The sequence below is a fragment of the Cibotium barometz genome, chromosome 14 (genome assembly GCF_041138505.1).
Source record: "Cibotium barometz isolate CiBa-2024 chromosome 14, ASM4113850v1, whole genome shotgun sequence".
NCBI lineage: Eukaryota > Viridiplantae > Streptophyta > Polypodiopsida > Cyatheales > Cibotiaceae > Cibotium > Cibotium barometz.
The window spans coordinates 15,588,602-15,606,612 of NC_141059.1; the positions used below are offsets into that span (position 1 = coordinate 15,588,602).

The following is an 18,011-nucleotide window of genomic DNA, read 5'->3' on the forward strand; positions in this document are numbered from 1 at the left end:
GAGTCATATTACGTCATCTCTAATAAGCTCCAATGCCTTTTAATAAGTTTGTGGGACCTTGTTTGATCATATTTGTCTTTTGAACAAGGTCAATTAAGGTTATATGACCACAAATAAGCTTGTATAAGCGTGAATTCCTTCCAATGAGGATAACATTTAGCATCCTGTAATAGGTCCTCTGTAAGCTTAAATCCTATAAAACCTCATTTGAAGACGTTTAGATTGCATTACGCATCGTCAAATGAGATCCTATAACCTCATTCAAGAATGTTTTAGATCATATCTGTAGTCTAGTACTTGAGGTCAAATGAGGTAATGGGACCTCAAATAAGCTTAAATGCCTACAAATGAGGTCTTATAATTTTATTTAAGGATGTTTGGATTGCATTTATGTTCAAAATGAAATCCCATAATCTCATTTGAGGATGTTTGGATTGCATTTGCAGTCTAGAAATAAGATCCTAGGATATGTGAAGATCATGAGTTTGATTTACCCTTTTGAGTAAAGATTATCAATGGTGATCTTGCATGCAAATTATTGCAATGCCTATCAACATTTGCTGATGATAAACTCAATCCAAAAGATTTGGTGCAAGGTAATGAAAATATTAGTTCATATAAAACCTACAAACTAAAACAAGATAAGGTGATGGCCACAAAAGCTACAGACACCCTTCTACTAAGGTACTACTGAGGCAAAGGCTAACAGCTATAGCTAGTACATTGATCACACACACATAACACAAAATTGCATGAGATCCAACCTCAAGAGAGCATGCATTTGGTAGCATGGTTCAAGCGTCTGACTGGTAACAAGGGGGCAATCTTTAATTTTGTAAGTCCGATTATTGATGTTAATTACAAAACTTCCCACTGAGGTTAATTACTTTACTTGTAGCAGAGCTTGGCCCTTTCCTCACGGATGGCCAAGCTAGTCATTGGATGGAAAACTATAGGCATAATTGCCCAAACATATTAGTTGTTGGTGGAACATTCTCTAATATATATAGTAAATATTAGTAACATCTCTCTCTCCACATTATCTTCAGGAAGAGTTTCACAAAGCTACCATGTGGCAAGAATTTGGAGGTTCGAGAAAGGGAAGATAAGGTTTGAGTAGAATTTGAATTCGGAGTCTCAAAAGAAGTGCTTCACACGAGTTGCCCACTAGTATTCTATAATACTAGCAAGTGAATTATAGTGAACTTGATTTTTGACGTATTTGTTTCTGGAAACTCATGTTTTCTTCTAGATCATTTCTCATAAACATTACCATAAAGTGATTTTTTTGCATGCTACTGATTTACCATACAGGAACATGATGCTATCCAGATCACTATGTAGTGATTTGTTATATAGCTAAATTATCATAGTAATTTGTTACAAGTAAAAAAAAAATTAATAAATTGTTTATATAGCAAACATTTTCCTAGATAGTAATTCGTTTTTTTAAATTTCGTATATAGTAGTAATTTCCTAAAAATCGCGTATTGTTGGAAATTTAAAAGAGTCCAAAAAAAACAACCAAAAACCAAGGGTTTACCAATGGCATGTCCTGAACAATCTCTAATTACACCGATAGCGCGGTGTCCCCTTACAAAAACTGAGAGCTACATACCGTCAAAAAGGCATCCACAAAAACACGCTTTAGCTAACCAACGGGTCACACGTTGTAATGTTATTGGTAGTGCGACGACAATTCCCAGGCAGTATTCCTGCCACAACCAAGATGTGCACATTTTAGTACATTGACGAAGAACGAAGACATTCAACAACCCGAATACTTGCAAACGGAGGAAGTGCGTGGGAATGGCGCTTACAGAGCGCAAAGATCTTCCAGAGTTGGCGGTCGTTCTCGTGCCAGGTGTCGAGGACAAGAGGGGTGCCTTCCTTGATCTGGTGGGCAGACTTGTCGCCGTGGTGGAAGAGAGACTTTTTCTCATCTTTGTGGAAGAGAGTCATGTTGAGGAGGGTGTCACTAGCCATGCGCACCGTCTTGAAGCCTTCCCCAAAATCCTGGCTCTCCGAGAACAGCAAGTCCTCGTCCAGCATGCCTGGACGGTGCTCCACCAGGATCATCTGCACACACATTATGGATGTAGCATGTGAAACTGCTCGAAAAGATGGAAGCCCGTGTACATAGTCAGTCCAGCATAACCCGCACAAACATGCCCACAGCATATAACCCACGCGCATATGCATACAAAGTCCACAGCATAACCCACAGACAACCACACCCACATTCCTTTACGGAGATACTGCATGTGACACTGCTCGAAATGGGAGGCCAGGTACCTGCATGAATGCATGAAGTCCAGTGCATAACCATACCCACACACATTCATGGATATTGCATGTAATACTGCTCGAAATGGAACCCCTCTAACATGTAAGCATGCATGCATCGCACACACACACACACACACACACACACACACACATCATGGATACTGCATGTGATACACACATCATGGAAACGCATCATCGAAATGGCACCCCAGGTACATGCAAGCATGCATGAACCTCACAGCTTAACTACAGAACCCCACACACATGCAAGCAAGCAAGCAAGCATGCATGCATGAAGCTCACGGCATATCCACCTGGTGGCCTTTCTCCTTCCCATGCTTGAGAACTTTTCTAGTGGCCTTGTTGACGAGCGCGAACGCAGGTGACCCATAGTTGTCCTTGGTGCGCTCACCATATGTTTGGTCCTTAACCCAGAACTGCAGGACACCCACATTAAAATCATGTGACATCAAAGAGAAGAAATGGGGCGCATGCAATGCAGAGCTAATCAAAAGACCTGTGTGGGATCCTCGGAGTCGGCTGGAACCATGACTGGAGCATCGTTGCGGACGGCAAGGTTGTAGGTCTTGTCCACCTTGCAGATGATCTTTACCAGCTGCCCTTGGGGGGCGAGGGGGTCAGAGTGTGAGTGGTCATGTTGCGGGTGGTGGTGGTGGTGGCAAGCCATGGCGCCTTTCCTGCAAACAAACAGAGACCAAGACGGAGATATCTTAGAACAGAATACACAGTAAAGAAGAAACTTAACGTTAAGTTAACAGAGCATGACTAGCCTGTAAGTTATGAAAGACGAGGGGAGGATGATGTGTTGATGCCGAAAAGCAGAGAGCCGGTTTCATATATCGATGCTAGGTAGAGGGAGAGGCGCCCACGTCGAGAGCCGGTTTCATATATCGATGCTAGGAGAGGCGCCCACGTCGATCGAGGCCGGGAATCTTTTGTCCTCTTCACTGTCGGCCTGCAATCCGACACGTGTCATGATGAAGAGGCCACTAAAAGTTCTGTCTCCACTAAGCTCTCCTCCCGAAAAGATTTTGTGATAATCCTCCTTGTTCTTCACACACACACACACACGTGTGAGTGCTACAACGGATATAAGTCCTTTCCTGCTGCCTTCGATTGTATAAATTTATTCACAAAACCAAATGTTTGCAAATGTGTGAGTGCTACAACGGATAAAAGTCCTTTCCTGCTGCCTTCAATTGTATAAATTTATTCACAAAACCAAATGGTTGCAGATTTTCAAAGGGTTAGCAATGAGCTCGAGATCTCGATTTGCAAAAGTAGAGTAAAGGTGCACATGGTCATAGTGTCTAGCTACTAGTACTCCACATCTTCACAAAGAATTCAATTTCATTACCTATAAGTCTTTTTTAGCTTGGACTTTTTCTTTCCCCGGGCCTCCTTCTTGGTTCCGAAAACATGAGCCATAGCAGTAAGATTGGGTGCTCCACGTAAAGTCTCTAGGGATTGGACCTTTGCTATCTCACTTTGTCCTCCCTTTTTTTGTCTCTCACCATGGTGGAAATCTATGTTGTGATTTTATAATATTAAATAGATTAGATGTGTGTTGTCCCGACACCCTCTGACAATGAGAAAAAATGGGTTTACAAAAATAATCAACAACCCCTTTAGACTTTGACAACTCCTTTTAAAAAATATCTATACCAACTCCTCCTTTTAATTTCATACACACTACTCGAAGTATATTAAGAATAAGGAGGACATTTTGTGATTAAATAATCCTAATATTCATATCTTTGTTCCAACAATGTTACTGTCTTTTATGGATAGTGCAATGATTTCATGAAATATGCATGGGCATAGATGTAGTCCTTGAAATTATTGGAATTATCGGAGAAAAATTAATCTCCTCATTCCATGCAACTCAAGAACTCATAACGGCTCTTATTTGTAATATAATTTCCCCACCACCCACTCTTTGATCGTGGCATTGGAGAATGCCACTGACAAGGGTTAGAGTTCTCATCTAAAACTCAAAGGAGAGGGGGACAAGTTGACTATTCAATGTTTATGACTCCCTTTTGTTCGTACAAACCAACAAAGAACATGTTAAAAAGGCCTTCGGTATAGTTGGTAAAGCATCAAGTTCTAAATGTATATGCATAAGTCCAAGACCATAAGCTTGACAGAAATGGAGGATTTTGATATCAATAGGTGGGCATGCTAGGTTATCAACAAGGGTAATATAGTCAGACATTTAGGGTCACCTTTGGGAGTAGGGGTAACCATTAAAGGGTTAGAAAACTGGGCATAAGAGAGAGCTCCAACCAAAATTTCAAAATGGGAATGAATGTACAAACTAACAAAGAGATGAATGTACACTGATTGTGACCATTACCAGATATGTGGGACTTTGGGATGTGTGGAACTCCTGAAATGCTAGAATCATTCAAAAAGGTACTAACCAAGGGATAGATTTTGAAGGGGTAAAGAGAAAATGCATTTCGAACTATTGGATATTGTACTTTACTAACATAATAAATAATGATGAGCTTTTTGAGTTATTACATCAATTACAGTGCTTAAGATGCACGATTACAAGTGAGGTAGCACACCTAGTATTACAGGTGGCATGGGGATACTAGGGCCTAACCTTACTCATATTGATGACATGATGGGCTAGACTGTGATGAGATGGATCACTCTGATAAAGAATACAAAGGTTACACAATCTAGGTGGAAGTTAATCCAAGGATATAGAATGCAAGCAAAGGGGGAAGTTAACCCAAGGATATAGAATGCAAGCAAAGGGGGAAAGCATTGGTTTAATGTATTCCCAATGAGCAAATATTACCCTAGGAATGCTCATCGGGGTGTTAGGGTTTTAGGTGGAGTAAGATTCTATGCTATCACAGTTAGCCGATCTATATTTTGATGATGGATTGTTAGAAGGAGTCAAAATCTAAGTGATCATTTTATGTTGGGTTGTAATCTGATGGTGGTGTAGTTTGTTTGCAATAATATGTGTGTGTGTGTGTGTTTGTGTATGAAGAAACTTGAACCCTCCATGTTAGCATAGCCTTGCTAACATGGGGAAAACACATGCTCCTACACACATAGCCATGGAGTATGCATGTACACAATGAGCATGGAGTAGGAGACATGGATCAAAGACAAGATAAAGGTACAAGTACAACAAGCAAAACATCATAGTGCATTCCATATCATGTATCCAATTTACATAAAAGGGGGCCTGTATATAGCCATCCAACCATGTGACTCTTGGGATACCCATGTGACTATTGGGCTCCCATAACCTCCACAAGATCCTAACCTCCCACTATCCCTCTTGTAACCATTTCTTGATACGACATCTTTTAATGACCAAATCCCACAACTCATTAGCCTAAGCTTATGCTAGTAATGTGCTAGGGGGTGTTCACACCAAGCTAATGCCAAAATGCTAGGGGGTGTTCACACCAGTCAACAACACCTCTCTTCCCCTTTGTTTAATTGGGGGTGTTCTACCTCCTATCAATTGACAAATACATGAAAATCTGTGGCTGCTAGAAGGTACAATGCAAGCCATTTCAAGTCATACAATATAATCATGTAGAACCTCATAAAACTGATGGTAGACCAAGGGGGAAGATGATTTCCACCAATTTGATGAAGAATCCATAAGCATATGCCAATAAAGAATCTCATCCATGGGCACTCAAGTGTACTACCATTTGTGTCGATGTAGCCACATGCTTCTGTTGCATGTGTCTTGGAAGTCAGCTTTATCTTTAGAGGTCAGTCCCTGAGAGTTCAGGAAGCAAGCCACTTACTTCTGCTCTAGGTGTCCACAAAGTAGGTCCTCCCTTGGGTCCACAAATTACAACACCTAACAAGTAACTGCATTCTAGAAATCATTACATCGTTTTCTTATGCTTTTAATATTTTCATTTTGGTTTACATTCCATTTTTCCTTGGACTTATAGGCGACTCGATAGGGACCTCGTTTTGAGACTCTCCTCTAGACCTCATGGCTTCTCTCTCGGACTTATAGGCATCATGGTAGGGAACCTTATTGAGCCTCTCCCCCGACCCTCATGCCTATTTCTCATGGACTTATAGGCGACATAGTAGGGACCTCACTAGGTTTTTCCTCTGGACCACCTCATGCCTTTTCTCTCGAACCTACAGTCGCACTGTAGGGACCTCATCAAGCCTCTCCTCTGGCCCTCATGCATATTTCTCTTGGACTTACAGGCAACACAGTAGGGACCTCACAGGGCCTTTCCTCCGGACCCCATGCCTTCTCTCATACTTACAATCCTCACACGGTAGGGACCTTCGAGCCTCTCCTCCGACCCTCATGTCTATTTCTCTTTAATGTTTTCCATTAACACAATATTCGAAGGCAAGACACAACAATTGATGTATTTGCAATTGGTCAATTACTCGCCATCTATGTCCATTAGGTCATCCACCCCTAGTTTCCCATGGAGGTGAAGGATGTGTACTCCATGCAGTAGGCATAGATGAGTTGGATCATTAAAGCCAACATGTCATATGTCATATGTGTGCTTCTTTTAACGTGCTTATGAAATCCTTTAGACTTTCAATTTCTTGCTTTAACTTTCTTATGTGATTCAGATTTGTACAAGGCATGCAAGATTCCCTCAAACTCATTCTCCAGTGATAATGCACAATACAACTTCTCGTGACCCCTTGCATTGCAGTCCTTACACAAATAGAATTGAAATTGTCATCACATAGCTCACACTTTCTACCCATTTTTAGTGTTTGATTTAATATAATCCCCCCACAACTACTGCACCACACCAGCGCAAGACCAAGTGTGCTCCCAATAAGTAGAGCTTGGTACAATACCACGGTTCTACAGTTCACCACAAGGCTACTTGATCTTAACTTTTAGCGTTTATTTTGTAAAAAATGAACAGTTATGTGTATTTCCCATGCATGGAAAGGCATTATAGCACCATTATTCCACGGTGCCCAAGGAATCATAATAAAAGTATCATCCTCATTGATTTGAGGGTCATCATCGAATAGTCCATGTGCTTCATCGGCCATGGTTACATCTACATCGAAGAACACATCATCATCATCCTTAACTATGTGAGGGATAGCATCAAGTAGCCCATGTTCATCATTGGCCATGGCTACATCAAGTAAAACGTCTACATCCTCGGTAAGGTGAGGGAACCCATCTAGTAGACCATGTGCATCATTGGCCATGGCTACATCATTACATATAAACATAACAACATTAGCAAATGAGGTGGTGAAATGTTCTTCACCAACCTCATCAATACATACAATAGGAGTGCATAGACTCAGGATGGATGTTCTTAACCATATATTGGTTAACACATTCTTATGAGACAACTATGTATGCACACTTATGTAATGTGCGCTCGTGCTATATTGTAAATCCCGTCATTTGATGAGGGAAATGCCGTAAAGACGCTCCCAAGTATTTAGCTTCAAAGGACAGACAAGAGGATCTTGGTCAGTTGGCCAAACCATAGAGAAAATCCTTGTAACTATGTTTTAGGCGCCCCGAGTCACTTACTCCTAGGCGACATAGTGGGAAAAGGCTTGGAACTATAAAAGCCAATTTCACTTGTTTGTAACTCATCCTCCCATTTGTATAATAGAAGTGGAGCATTCTCTCTCTCCCTCCCTTACAACTCTAATCTAGCATGTGTGGTGTGCTTAGGATTAGGGTTTGGGAGTGATTAGTGATAATCACTTGTTCTCTCTCTCTCTCTCTCTCTCTCTCTCTCTCTCTCTCTCTCTCTCTCTCTCTCTCTCGTGATTAGGACTACCAACGCGATCCTCTTTCATAGAGATCCCACACGATCTTCGTGCGAGAGAGATTGCATCACCTGTTGGATTAGAGCAACCACCCCGATGTGACAACAAGTGTAGGAGGATGGCGGTGAGACGAGTAGCTACGGTGGAGCTCTTGAGCCATGCTCGAGCTCGGTGGAAAGGCAACTTTCCACGACACGTTAGGGTAGGGTTTCCTTAACATCTTTAGCTCCACTGCCAGGGAGCGCCATTTGCTACTTGTCTATGCCATCGTTGATTCAAATCTGACAGAGCCTTCATAGCCTGGTGCTAGGTAGAGCTCAATTTTTTGATTTTTTATTATATTTTGATGTTTTGCTTGGTTTTTCTTGATGTTTTTGTTAAGATTCATGTATAGCTTTGTGTTTAGAGTAGGATTACTACTTGTTCGAGTAAAAAATCTTGTGATTTGGGTGATTAGAGAGCCTAATCAAGAGGGTTTTTGCTTAAACCTAGACTCTTTTGTTAATTTTTAACTTAATCTTATTTTTTTGCTTAATTCCTTTGTATAGGTAGGTTAGCATTACTATAGATACAACACTAATCAAACAAAAAAACCAATAAATTATCTCTTAATTTTCACTAACCTACTAGTTAGTGTGATTAGTGGACTTAAAGAGAGCTAAAATCTAAAATCTTGAGCTTAATTGCTTGCAATTAGACTAATTTTAGTGGCATTAGTGTTCTAAACACTTGCCTTGACTCAAATCTAAGTTTAGTTCACTCCAATTAGACCTTAATTAGTAAGAATCAACACTAATTTGGTCTCTTTTGTCTAATTTTTTCTCTTTTGAGAGGATTAATTAGTGAAATTATTTTGAGATAATCACACGTTTGGATTAGCATAAACATTGCTAATCCACCTATCAAATCCCCATATTTAAATAATTCACTAAGTTAGGAGTAATTTGAGGGCAAAGAAGAGGGTTAAGGAGTGATTAATAGCCAGATTAAGAGAATTAATCTTTAGTTAAGCTAGAGTGCCTCTAAATTAGTCAAAATCCACTAATATCAACTAATTTAGAGGTACCCTATAACTTTACCCCTTTCCCACCTACCTAGCATTAATTGAGGGGGTCTTAGTTGTATCCCACTCACTTCTCTCTAATTTGAAATTCTAATTCTAAATTTCAATTTCAAATTCAAATTCCAACTTGCCATGGCTGCTCCACATTTGCCATGGCCGTACCAACCTGAAGCCACAGGCGTACACTTATAAGCGTATGGTCATACTAAAAAAAACTTTAAAAAAAATTTGAACGGTCGTTCCATACCAAAGCCACGGGCGTACGCTTATAAGCGTATGACTGTACCAAACCAAATTTATATATAAAAAAATATGAACGATCGTTCCACACTTGCCTCAGCCATTCCATACTAAAGCCATACCTAGCATTAATGGGGGGGTCTTAGTTGTCTCCCACTCACTTCTCTCTAATTTGAAATTCAAATTCTAATTCTAAATTTTAATTTCAAATTCAAATTCCAACTTGCCATGCCCGTTCCACATTTGCCACAGCCATACCAACCTAAAGCCATAGTCGTACGCTTATAAGCGTATGGCCATACCCAAAAAAAATTTTTTAAAAAAATTGAACGGTTGTTCCATACTAAAGCCACATGCGTACACTTGTAAGCGTACGGGCGTACCAAATCCCAAAAAAAAAATTTTCCAAAAAAAAAATATGAATGGTCATTCCACACTTATCGCAGTCATTTGGAATACTAAAACCACATGCATACGCTTATAAGTGTACGGTTGTAACAAACCAAATATATATATATATATATATATATAACTTTTTTCATTAAAAAAAATTTCTGAACGATCGTTCCACACTTACCGCACCCGTTCCATACTAAAGCCAAAACCCCCAAAAAGAACCTTTTTTCAAAAAAAAAAATGAACGGCCGTTCCACACTTTGCCACTGAGGGCCGTTCCATACTAAAGCCACGGGTGTATGCTTGTAAGCGTACGATCGTACCAAAAAATACTTAAAAAAAAAACTCTAAACAACCATTCCACACTTATCATGGCCATTCCATACTAAAGCCACAGGTGTACGGTTGTAAGCGTACGGTCGTACCCAAAAAAAAACTTTTTTAAAAAAAGTTTAAAAAATTTTGAACGGCCGTTCCACACTTACCGCCGCAACCATTCCATACTAAAGCCACATGCATATGCTTGTCAGCGTACAATTGTACCCAAAAAAACATTTTTTTTCTAAAAAAAAAGAAAAAATCCAAACGGCAGTTCCACACTTGGCCACCATAGCCATTCCATACTAAAGCCAGAAGGCGTATGGTCGTACCAAATCTAAATAAATAATAATAAAATCCGAACGGTCGTTCTACACTTGCCATGGCCATTCCATACTAAAGCATGGGCGTACGCTTGTAAGCGTACGGCCGTATAAAAAAATAATAATAATATTTTTTTTCCAAATGGCCACACTTACCGTGGCCGTTCCATACTAAAGCTACAAGCGTACGGCCATACCAAACCTTAAAAAAAAGCTTTTTTCGAAAAAAAAAGAAACATTTTAAAATTTTCAAATCTTTAAAGATGCTTTTGGTCTACCTCCCCGACTCACTAGGGTCATTTTTACACGCGTAAAATACCTCAAAAGACCACTTTTAACCTTAAGGGTGTGTTCATGCATAACACAAAAGTGAGCTAAAACTCCTATTTCGAGCTTGCGCGCGCACCATTGAAGTTTTTTAAAGCTTCCCCGCATAGCATAGACACCTTTTGGTCATGGTTGCATGCCTCTAATGCCTCCATTCCATTCGGGCAGCACCCCAGCCTCAATCGCTCATTCACATGTGGTTGCCATGCCACACATGTTTGGCTAAGAGGACAAAATGGTCTTTAAAGAACCCTCATCTAGTGGGGCCCCTCCATACTTGCACCCCAGCGTGGATAGACGCCCCGAGAACATTCACATACCCTCTTCTCTATCCACCACGGATCTATTTCCACCCCCCACCCTTGCACCACCTCCCCTTGCACCACAACTTGCCATTCCAAGCTTAGCACAAGCTAGACTAGGAAGGGGAGTGTCACAACACTTGCACCCACAAACATCACGTACAAAACCTTTGTGGGCAAAAATTTTCAAACTTCTGCCAAAATTCCACAGAGTTGGAGACCCCGTATTTAACATGGAGGTCTTTAACCAAATCTGTCAGGCATTTGAAATCTTCGACGATGCAACCAAATTCCATCTCCTTGGACTCAGCCTTGAAGGCAAGGCTGTGCGATTGTTCCAATCCTTGGACTCTCGGCACAAAAGTGCTTTCAAAGCAGTGAGGGAGGCCTTCATTCTTGGATTTGCACCCTACGGGCCCAAATGGAGGCCCGTCATCCAACTATTCCAATTGGAGGAAAAACCTAAGGAAACATTATGCGACTACATCGAACCTTGATTTGCATTGCGAAGAGAGAGAAAAATTGACAGATAAGTAATTAATGGACCGTTTCCTCTTAGGCTTACACAATCCAAGGCTTCATGACCACCTGTTGGTCAAGGACCCCTCCACCTTTGATTAGGCCTGCAAATGGGCGATCTTTCTCGATGACAACATGCGAAAAAGCTATTCCATGCAATTGGCGACCGCACTAATAACAATCCAAATCTCATTTGTTACATTACCTTCCTCTCCTCCCAGGCCCCAAGCCTTACTGTTGGCACCACCCCAAACTAACTACTGATACAACCCACCACCACGACCTTCTCCAGTACCAATCTTTCCATCCCAACTGTTGGCTCTCGTCGAGGAAAACCCTATTGCTCATGTGGAAAGATTCCAACTAGGTCCATTACTAAACTAGTGGAGCCCATGTGCTCCACCATCCCCGAGGCACCCCTAACACCTCATCTCCCTTTGCCAGTGCCTCACATGGACCCTAAACAACTTATGCACACTATAGGTGCACCCGCAAAGGAAACCACCTCTTCTGTGTTTCCTCTACCATGGACCCTATAGAGTGGCAGAATGCCCTTAAAAGAAACGTATGCCAATGCAACCACAATGTCATGGCTGTGGAATTGACTATTACTATAAGGATTTCCCTTTACAATCAGTTTCTCATTCCACAGTCAAGGCATGCCATCCCTCAACGTGTTGAGCATTCAACAAGGGAAGATATCCACTGTCCCATTGAATGTCGTCACACGATTGTTGCAAGCCAAGCTAAATAAGGCCACATCTCAAAAGAAACAACGCTCTAAGCACATTGGGCACGAAGACGATCGGGTTAGTATCTGCACGGGCTCAACAAAGACCACATCCTCCTCCTCCAGGAGCGATGATCATGCCGAATGCAACCCACCAAAAAACTCACCAAACGGGAAAAACAACTGGCCACTTATCCCAATGCCATCCTTGAGAAGCAACGTCTTTAGGAGGCCCAAGTACTGGTAGAGCAATACCAGGCTCAAATTGAACTGCCACCCATTTTTGTAACCTTTGACCCAGTGCTTGAGTGCGTGCCATCCCCCATTGAACCTGAACTTCTACACCAGGTTGGGCAGGAGCCCCCCCAACTGCTCAAGGTCGACGACAATCTGTTCACCAACATGATGTTGACAAACGACGATTTTGCTCCTCCTACGCCTCCTCATCCCTCGAATGCTTAATTCACAAACGGCCAAGCCCAAATCCCACGCTCACATATTGAACAACTTGATGCAAACATTGACACAGAGTCTAACAGAGGCTCACGAGGTCCGCATGCCAAATTTGCTGAGGTATTTTATCCTCCTACTAAAACTACCTCTCGATCTCCACACCTGTAAAATAAGGACAAAATTGAACTTCCATATACTATTGCTGGTCCACCCTATGATCAAGGCCTCGCCCCTCAAGAAGCCCCTACTCATCAACGCGACCTGGCCAGCCTCTCTGCCTTCCTTTCCTCCCAAATCTAAATGCCCATTGGAACCTTGTTAAAAGGCAGTCCAAATCTATGGAATGACCTTCGGGATTGGATGGAACACAAACTTCAAGCTTTTGTGCAGGAGGAAGCTCCCTCAGATTCCTCGGACGAATCTGAGCCCCATCATCCAAACTTATTCCATCCCCACCACCCACAACCCAAAGGTGCACCCACAATTCGCATCAATGCGCTGGGACAATACTTTGAAGGTGATGACACAAACACAGCATTGGCCATTTCCTATGACGGACATGTGGTCAAAGGCATCCTGGTTGGAGGTGCTAGTGTAAGTATCCTCACACAAACATGTTGGGAAAACTAGGGCCAATCATGCCTTGATCCCATCAAATTGGTGATCAAGCTTACGGACGGGAACTTTGCAAAACCCTTGGGCCTAGTGATCAAGCTTACGGATGGGAACTTTGCAAAACCCCTGGGCCTAGTGCATGACCTCAAGGTCAAATCCCGTGACATGATATTCCACCTCACATTTGTGGTCATCATGGAATTTTGTAATGCCACCTATGATGCCATCTTGGGTCGACCCTTCATGAGACAAACCCGACTAATCCATGACTAGGACCTACATCATGTCTACCTCCGCAAACAGTCTCAAATGCTTAAGGTCAATTTATATACCTAGCACTCACATCCCATGGCCAACTCTCCCTTTGCTAAAGACTCTGTGATGACCACAGCCCAGGAGCAATGATCTCTTGGTTTGCGATGCTTGTCATCAAGCCTTGATGACGCGCGGGTGCCATGCATGGTTGCTTCTGTCTAGTAACAAAGTCGACCACGATTGGCTTAAAATCCTTGCTACACTTGACACCCTCCCAGGTTGCAAACGTGGCACACAACTCATGCTCCCAAATGGCCAGACCCTTCATGAACCCTACAAAGCCATTGCCTCATTTAACACCTTGAGTGAAAGTGTAGCTCCACAACCTGAAACAACCACCCTTCGGATTTGGATAGATTTCCCCTTTGGTAGAAACATGCAAAGAAATCATGCCTTGTTGTCTCGCATAGCTAGCCATAATCTTTTGCCATGGGAAACATGGATCTCTATGGGCAAACCCTTTCTTAAAACTGCCCATGCCAAAGTTCAATTGCCTACCCTTGGGTCTTTTACACAAACTATACATAATGTATCTAACCCATTGGCTTGTAAGTTCTATGTGGTTCCCACATGCGAGATAAAAGAAGCAATCATCCTCGGAGAAAGCGGGGTCCAGAATGCTACAAGTACAATCAACTCCACTGACAACACACCTACCCTCAAGCTTCCCCATGGCAAGGTAGGATGGGGAGTGCATCAAATCCAACCCCTTCCCCCACCAACTCATTCCACAAAGGGTACTCCCTCACCCCCCCACCACAATAATTGGTAAGTCTTCCATTACCCTTGAACTACCACCAGAACTCAACCCACCAAGAATATGGATTGGATTCTCGACCAAAAATGGTCTACAACAGTGGCAAGCTCACATATATCCTATGGTCCACACCAATCTCATATTCTTGGAGGTGTGGAAAGCTCTTGGAAAACCCACATAAACAAAAGAAGACACTTACATTTAAATCTCACATGAAATGCGTCCAATGAGTGTTGGGTATTTCGTTCCTAAAATATGTATCGAAAATAACCATTTGGAGTGTAGATTTAATGTCATTGATGCAGGGACACTCCAAGGCTGAATTATTATTGGAAAAGAGTGGACTGCCAAATCAATTGGTGTGAAGAAAAGGCCACCATGGAAATCAATGGCCAGAAGGTCACAGTCCTCTTGTGTCCCCAAAAGGAAATTATCCACACACCCTCACCCTCGACTGCCCTTTCCCCTCATGCCCCATCCTCATCATCGGCAATCTCCCCTATTTCCCCACCCCATGCCTCACCAAAGCCGGTCGATCGGCCCCACTGTCAGCACAACCCACCAATGACAAACAAGCCTTGTTGTCGACATTGCCCCTCAACTCTACATCCTCGACCACCCACACTGCAAGCACCCTGACCTCATATCTTTATCATGACAATCAATGGTGGGTACCCAAGAATCTTCTTGCTGCTCAGGGATTCTATAATGGCTACACAAAACTATGGATCCCTAGACGGCCATCTCTAAAACGCAAGCGTAAAAATCCCACTTAGCCTAACAAACACTAACCCTAAGACAAAGCTTCAACGTTGGTTAGTCCCCGACCACCTGTTTTACAAGCACAAGGCTACTATGAAGGCAACACTTCGATTTGGCTACCCAAGCATGCTACTTGTGCTCATCCACCACCACAACAACTCCCCAAGAAGCTACGATAAAAGGTACCACAACCACGGGTTCACTAACCCCAAGCACAGTGAAGCCAACAATGTTGGGTGCCTACCAATATACTCAAAGCACAAGGCTTCCATGAAGGCAACACTCACGGGTTCACTAACCCCAAGCACAGCGAAGCCAACAACGTTGGGTGCCTACCAATATACTCAAAGCACAAGGCTTCCATGAAGGCAAGCACAGTGAAGCCAACAACATTGGTGCCTACCAATATACTCAAAGCACAAGGCTTCCATGAAGGCAACACACACTTGTGGCTCCTTAAGCCACAATCAAAAGCCTCTCCTCTGCATCGACAACTACCTCCTAGCTCAACACCTCGTTGACAAAAAAGTCGGAAGCCTCACCAACCACGGACCTTCATCACTCGATAGCGTTGGGTGCCCAAATGTCTCTTAGAAGCCCAACGCTTCCATGATGGCAATTCCATCATTTGGCTCCCAAGGCATACCCCTCATTAGTTCGCCCAAACCACACCCACCACGCCAGTACCTAACCAATCAACAAAGATGGTTTGACGACCAATGGGCGGGCAAGTTCCCTCCTCCCTCAAAATCCTCCAGAATTGCCCACACCCAACCCATGGCACTCCAAAGCTTAATTCGTCCAACCCTTTCAACCCACAAAGCCTTATCCATGAAGCTCCACCCCACCCCTTAACTTTGTCACACCAAACCAAGGGGCCCCTCCTCCCTGACAAAATCCTCTAGAATTGCCCACACCCAACCCATGGCACTCCAAAGCTTAATTCGTCCAACCCTTTCAACCCATAAAGCCTCATCCATGAAGCTCCACCTCACCCCTTAACTTTGTCACACCAACCAAGGGGCCGTGCTACACATGGTTGAGCTTATCCAACCACTCAAAGATAAAGTCAAAGGTAAGCTCACAATTCTAGCCACATGGGCCACTCAGTACAAAACCCTCTTTAGGAGTGCTAACCAATAAACACATGCAAAAAAAGAGAGAGAGAGAAGAGAGAGTCTCTAGGTGATTAGGACCACAGGCACACCTTTTGCCCTCACCCTCACCCTCGCCCATGCACAACACCTTCAAATTGGGCTCTATCCTATGTGCACAAACCGCACAAAGCTTCATCATCGGGGCAGCCATCCAGGTACATCTTTGGATGGGGGGGACCATGGTAAGCGCAAGCTTAGTCAATGGTATGACCTATCGCCTGGATCTTCTTAATCACCCCCATTGCACCTGAATAACTACGCTACATGTCTAATCAATCCTACCCAAAACTTCTTCTTTGGCTCAACACTATGGATCCTCGACATTGACTACCACTCCTATCAACACAGGATCCTAGGGCTCCAATGACAAAAGAAGAAAAAGTATAAAAAGAAAACGAAGAACATCGCAACCTGATGACTCAACATCCACGGGAGCCAAGATACCCATCACGTGTCGTGTGTGACAAAGATGCTAGAGCTTCATGAACATCGCCATCGACATACAGTATCTCGGAGCGCAAGTAGTCTCCATGCATGTTGCCTCCTTGTTCCTCCGAGATTCCCCCCTCGCCACTTGCTTACTAACACCATTATTAACCCCTCCTTAATAATACCACCTCCCACTTGGATACTGGTCATTAAGTATTTCGTGCTAGTCTACTCATTCAAGTACTTTGATTCCTCTAACGAGGATGTCCCATTGCAAAGGCGATTTAAAAAAAAACACCAAAAATAAAATAAAGGGTACTACTGTGGGCACATACAAAAAAGTAAACTCATAAGAGCCCATCAGACTCGCTGGATACTTAATCGCCACCAATACTACACTAACTTCTTTCCATCTTACTAACTCCCCCACCCCCTCTCATTTCCGGAGAGACAGGAGAACCAATCAAGTGCGACACTTCCCCGCGTGCCTCAACAACCCCTCAATGATCACATGGATGTGATTGACTTTAGGAAGGGGAGTATATTAACCACATATTGGTTAAAACACATTCCTATGACAACTATGTCTGCACACTTATGTAATGGGTGCCCGTGCTATATTATAAATACCGTCATTTGATGAGGGAAATGCCCTAAAGACGCTCCCAAGTATTGAGCTTCAAAGGACAGACAAGAGGATCTTCGTCAATTGGCCAAACCATAGAGAAAAGCCTTGTAACTATGTTTTGGGCACCTCGGGTCACTTACTCTCCCAGGCGGCCTAGTGGGAAAAGGCTTGAAACTATGAAAGCCAATTTCTCTTGTTTGCAACTCATTCTCCCATTTGTGTAATAGAAGAGAATAGAAGTGGAGTGTTCTCTCTCTCCCTCTCTCTTGCAACTCTAATCTAGCATGTGTGGTGTGCTTAGGGTTAGGGTTTGGGAGTGATTAGTGATAATCACTTGTTCCCTCCTCTCTCTCTCTCTCTCTCTCTCTCTCTCTCTCTTAAGTGATTAAGGCTACCAACGTGATCCTCTTCCATAGAGATCCCACACGACTTTTGTGAGAGAGCTTGCATCACCCGTTGGATTAGAGCAACCATCTCGATGTGACAACAAGTGCAGGAGGATGGTAGTGACGAGCGGCTACAGTGGAGCTCTTGAGCCATGCTCGAGCTCGGCAAAGATGCAGCTTCCCCACGA

General features: G+C 42.9%; 1 protein-coding gene across 1 annotated transcript; it reads right to left on the reverse strand.

The window, feature by feature from the left end:
* Nucleotides 1-1,518: 1,518 nt before the first annotated feature.
* LOC147631704 (ricin B-like lectin EULS3) lies at nucleotides 1,519-3,192 on the reverse strand. The gene is made up of 5 exons (XM_086808217.1): nucleotides 3,081-3,192; nucleotides 2,807-2,987; nucleotides 2,604-2,726; nucleotides 1,821-2,079; nucleotides 1,519-1,715 (listed from the first exon to the last, which is right to left on the reverse strand). Coding segments are annotated over exons 2-5 (555 nt in total). The 5' UTR covers nucleotides 2,978-2,987; nucleotides 3,081-3,192; the 3' UTR covers nucleotides 1,519-1,713.
* Nucleotides 3,193-18,011: the final 14,819 nt, after the last annotated feature.

What these genes read in the sequence shown, in the direction of transcription:
- LOC147631704 (XM_086808217.1), bottom strand. Translation starts at nt 2,977, where the DNA reads ATGGCTTGCCACCACCACCACCACCCGCAACATGACCACTCACACTCT. An exon ending in ACTCCGAGGATCCCACACAG is followed by an intron (nt 2,727 to 2,806) that starts GTCTTTTGATTA and finishes GGTGTCCTGCAG; the next exon opens with TTCTGGGTTAAGGACCAAAC. An exon ending in GGAAGGAGAAAGGCCACCAG is followed by an intron (nt 2,080 to 2,603) that starts GTGGATATGCCG and finishes ATGTGTGTGCAG; the next exon opens with ATGATCCTGGTGGAGCACCG.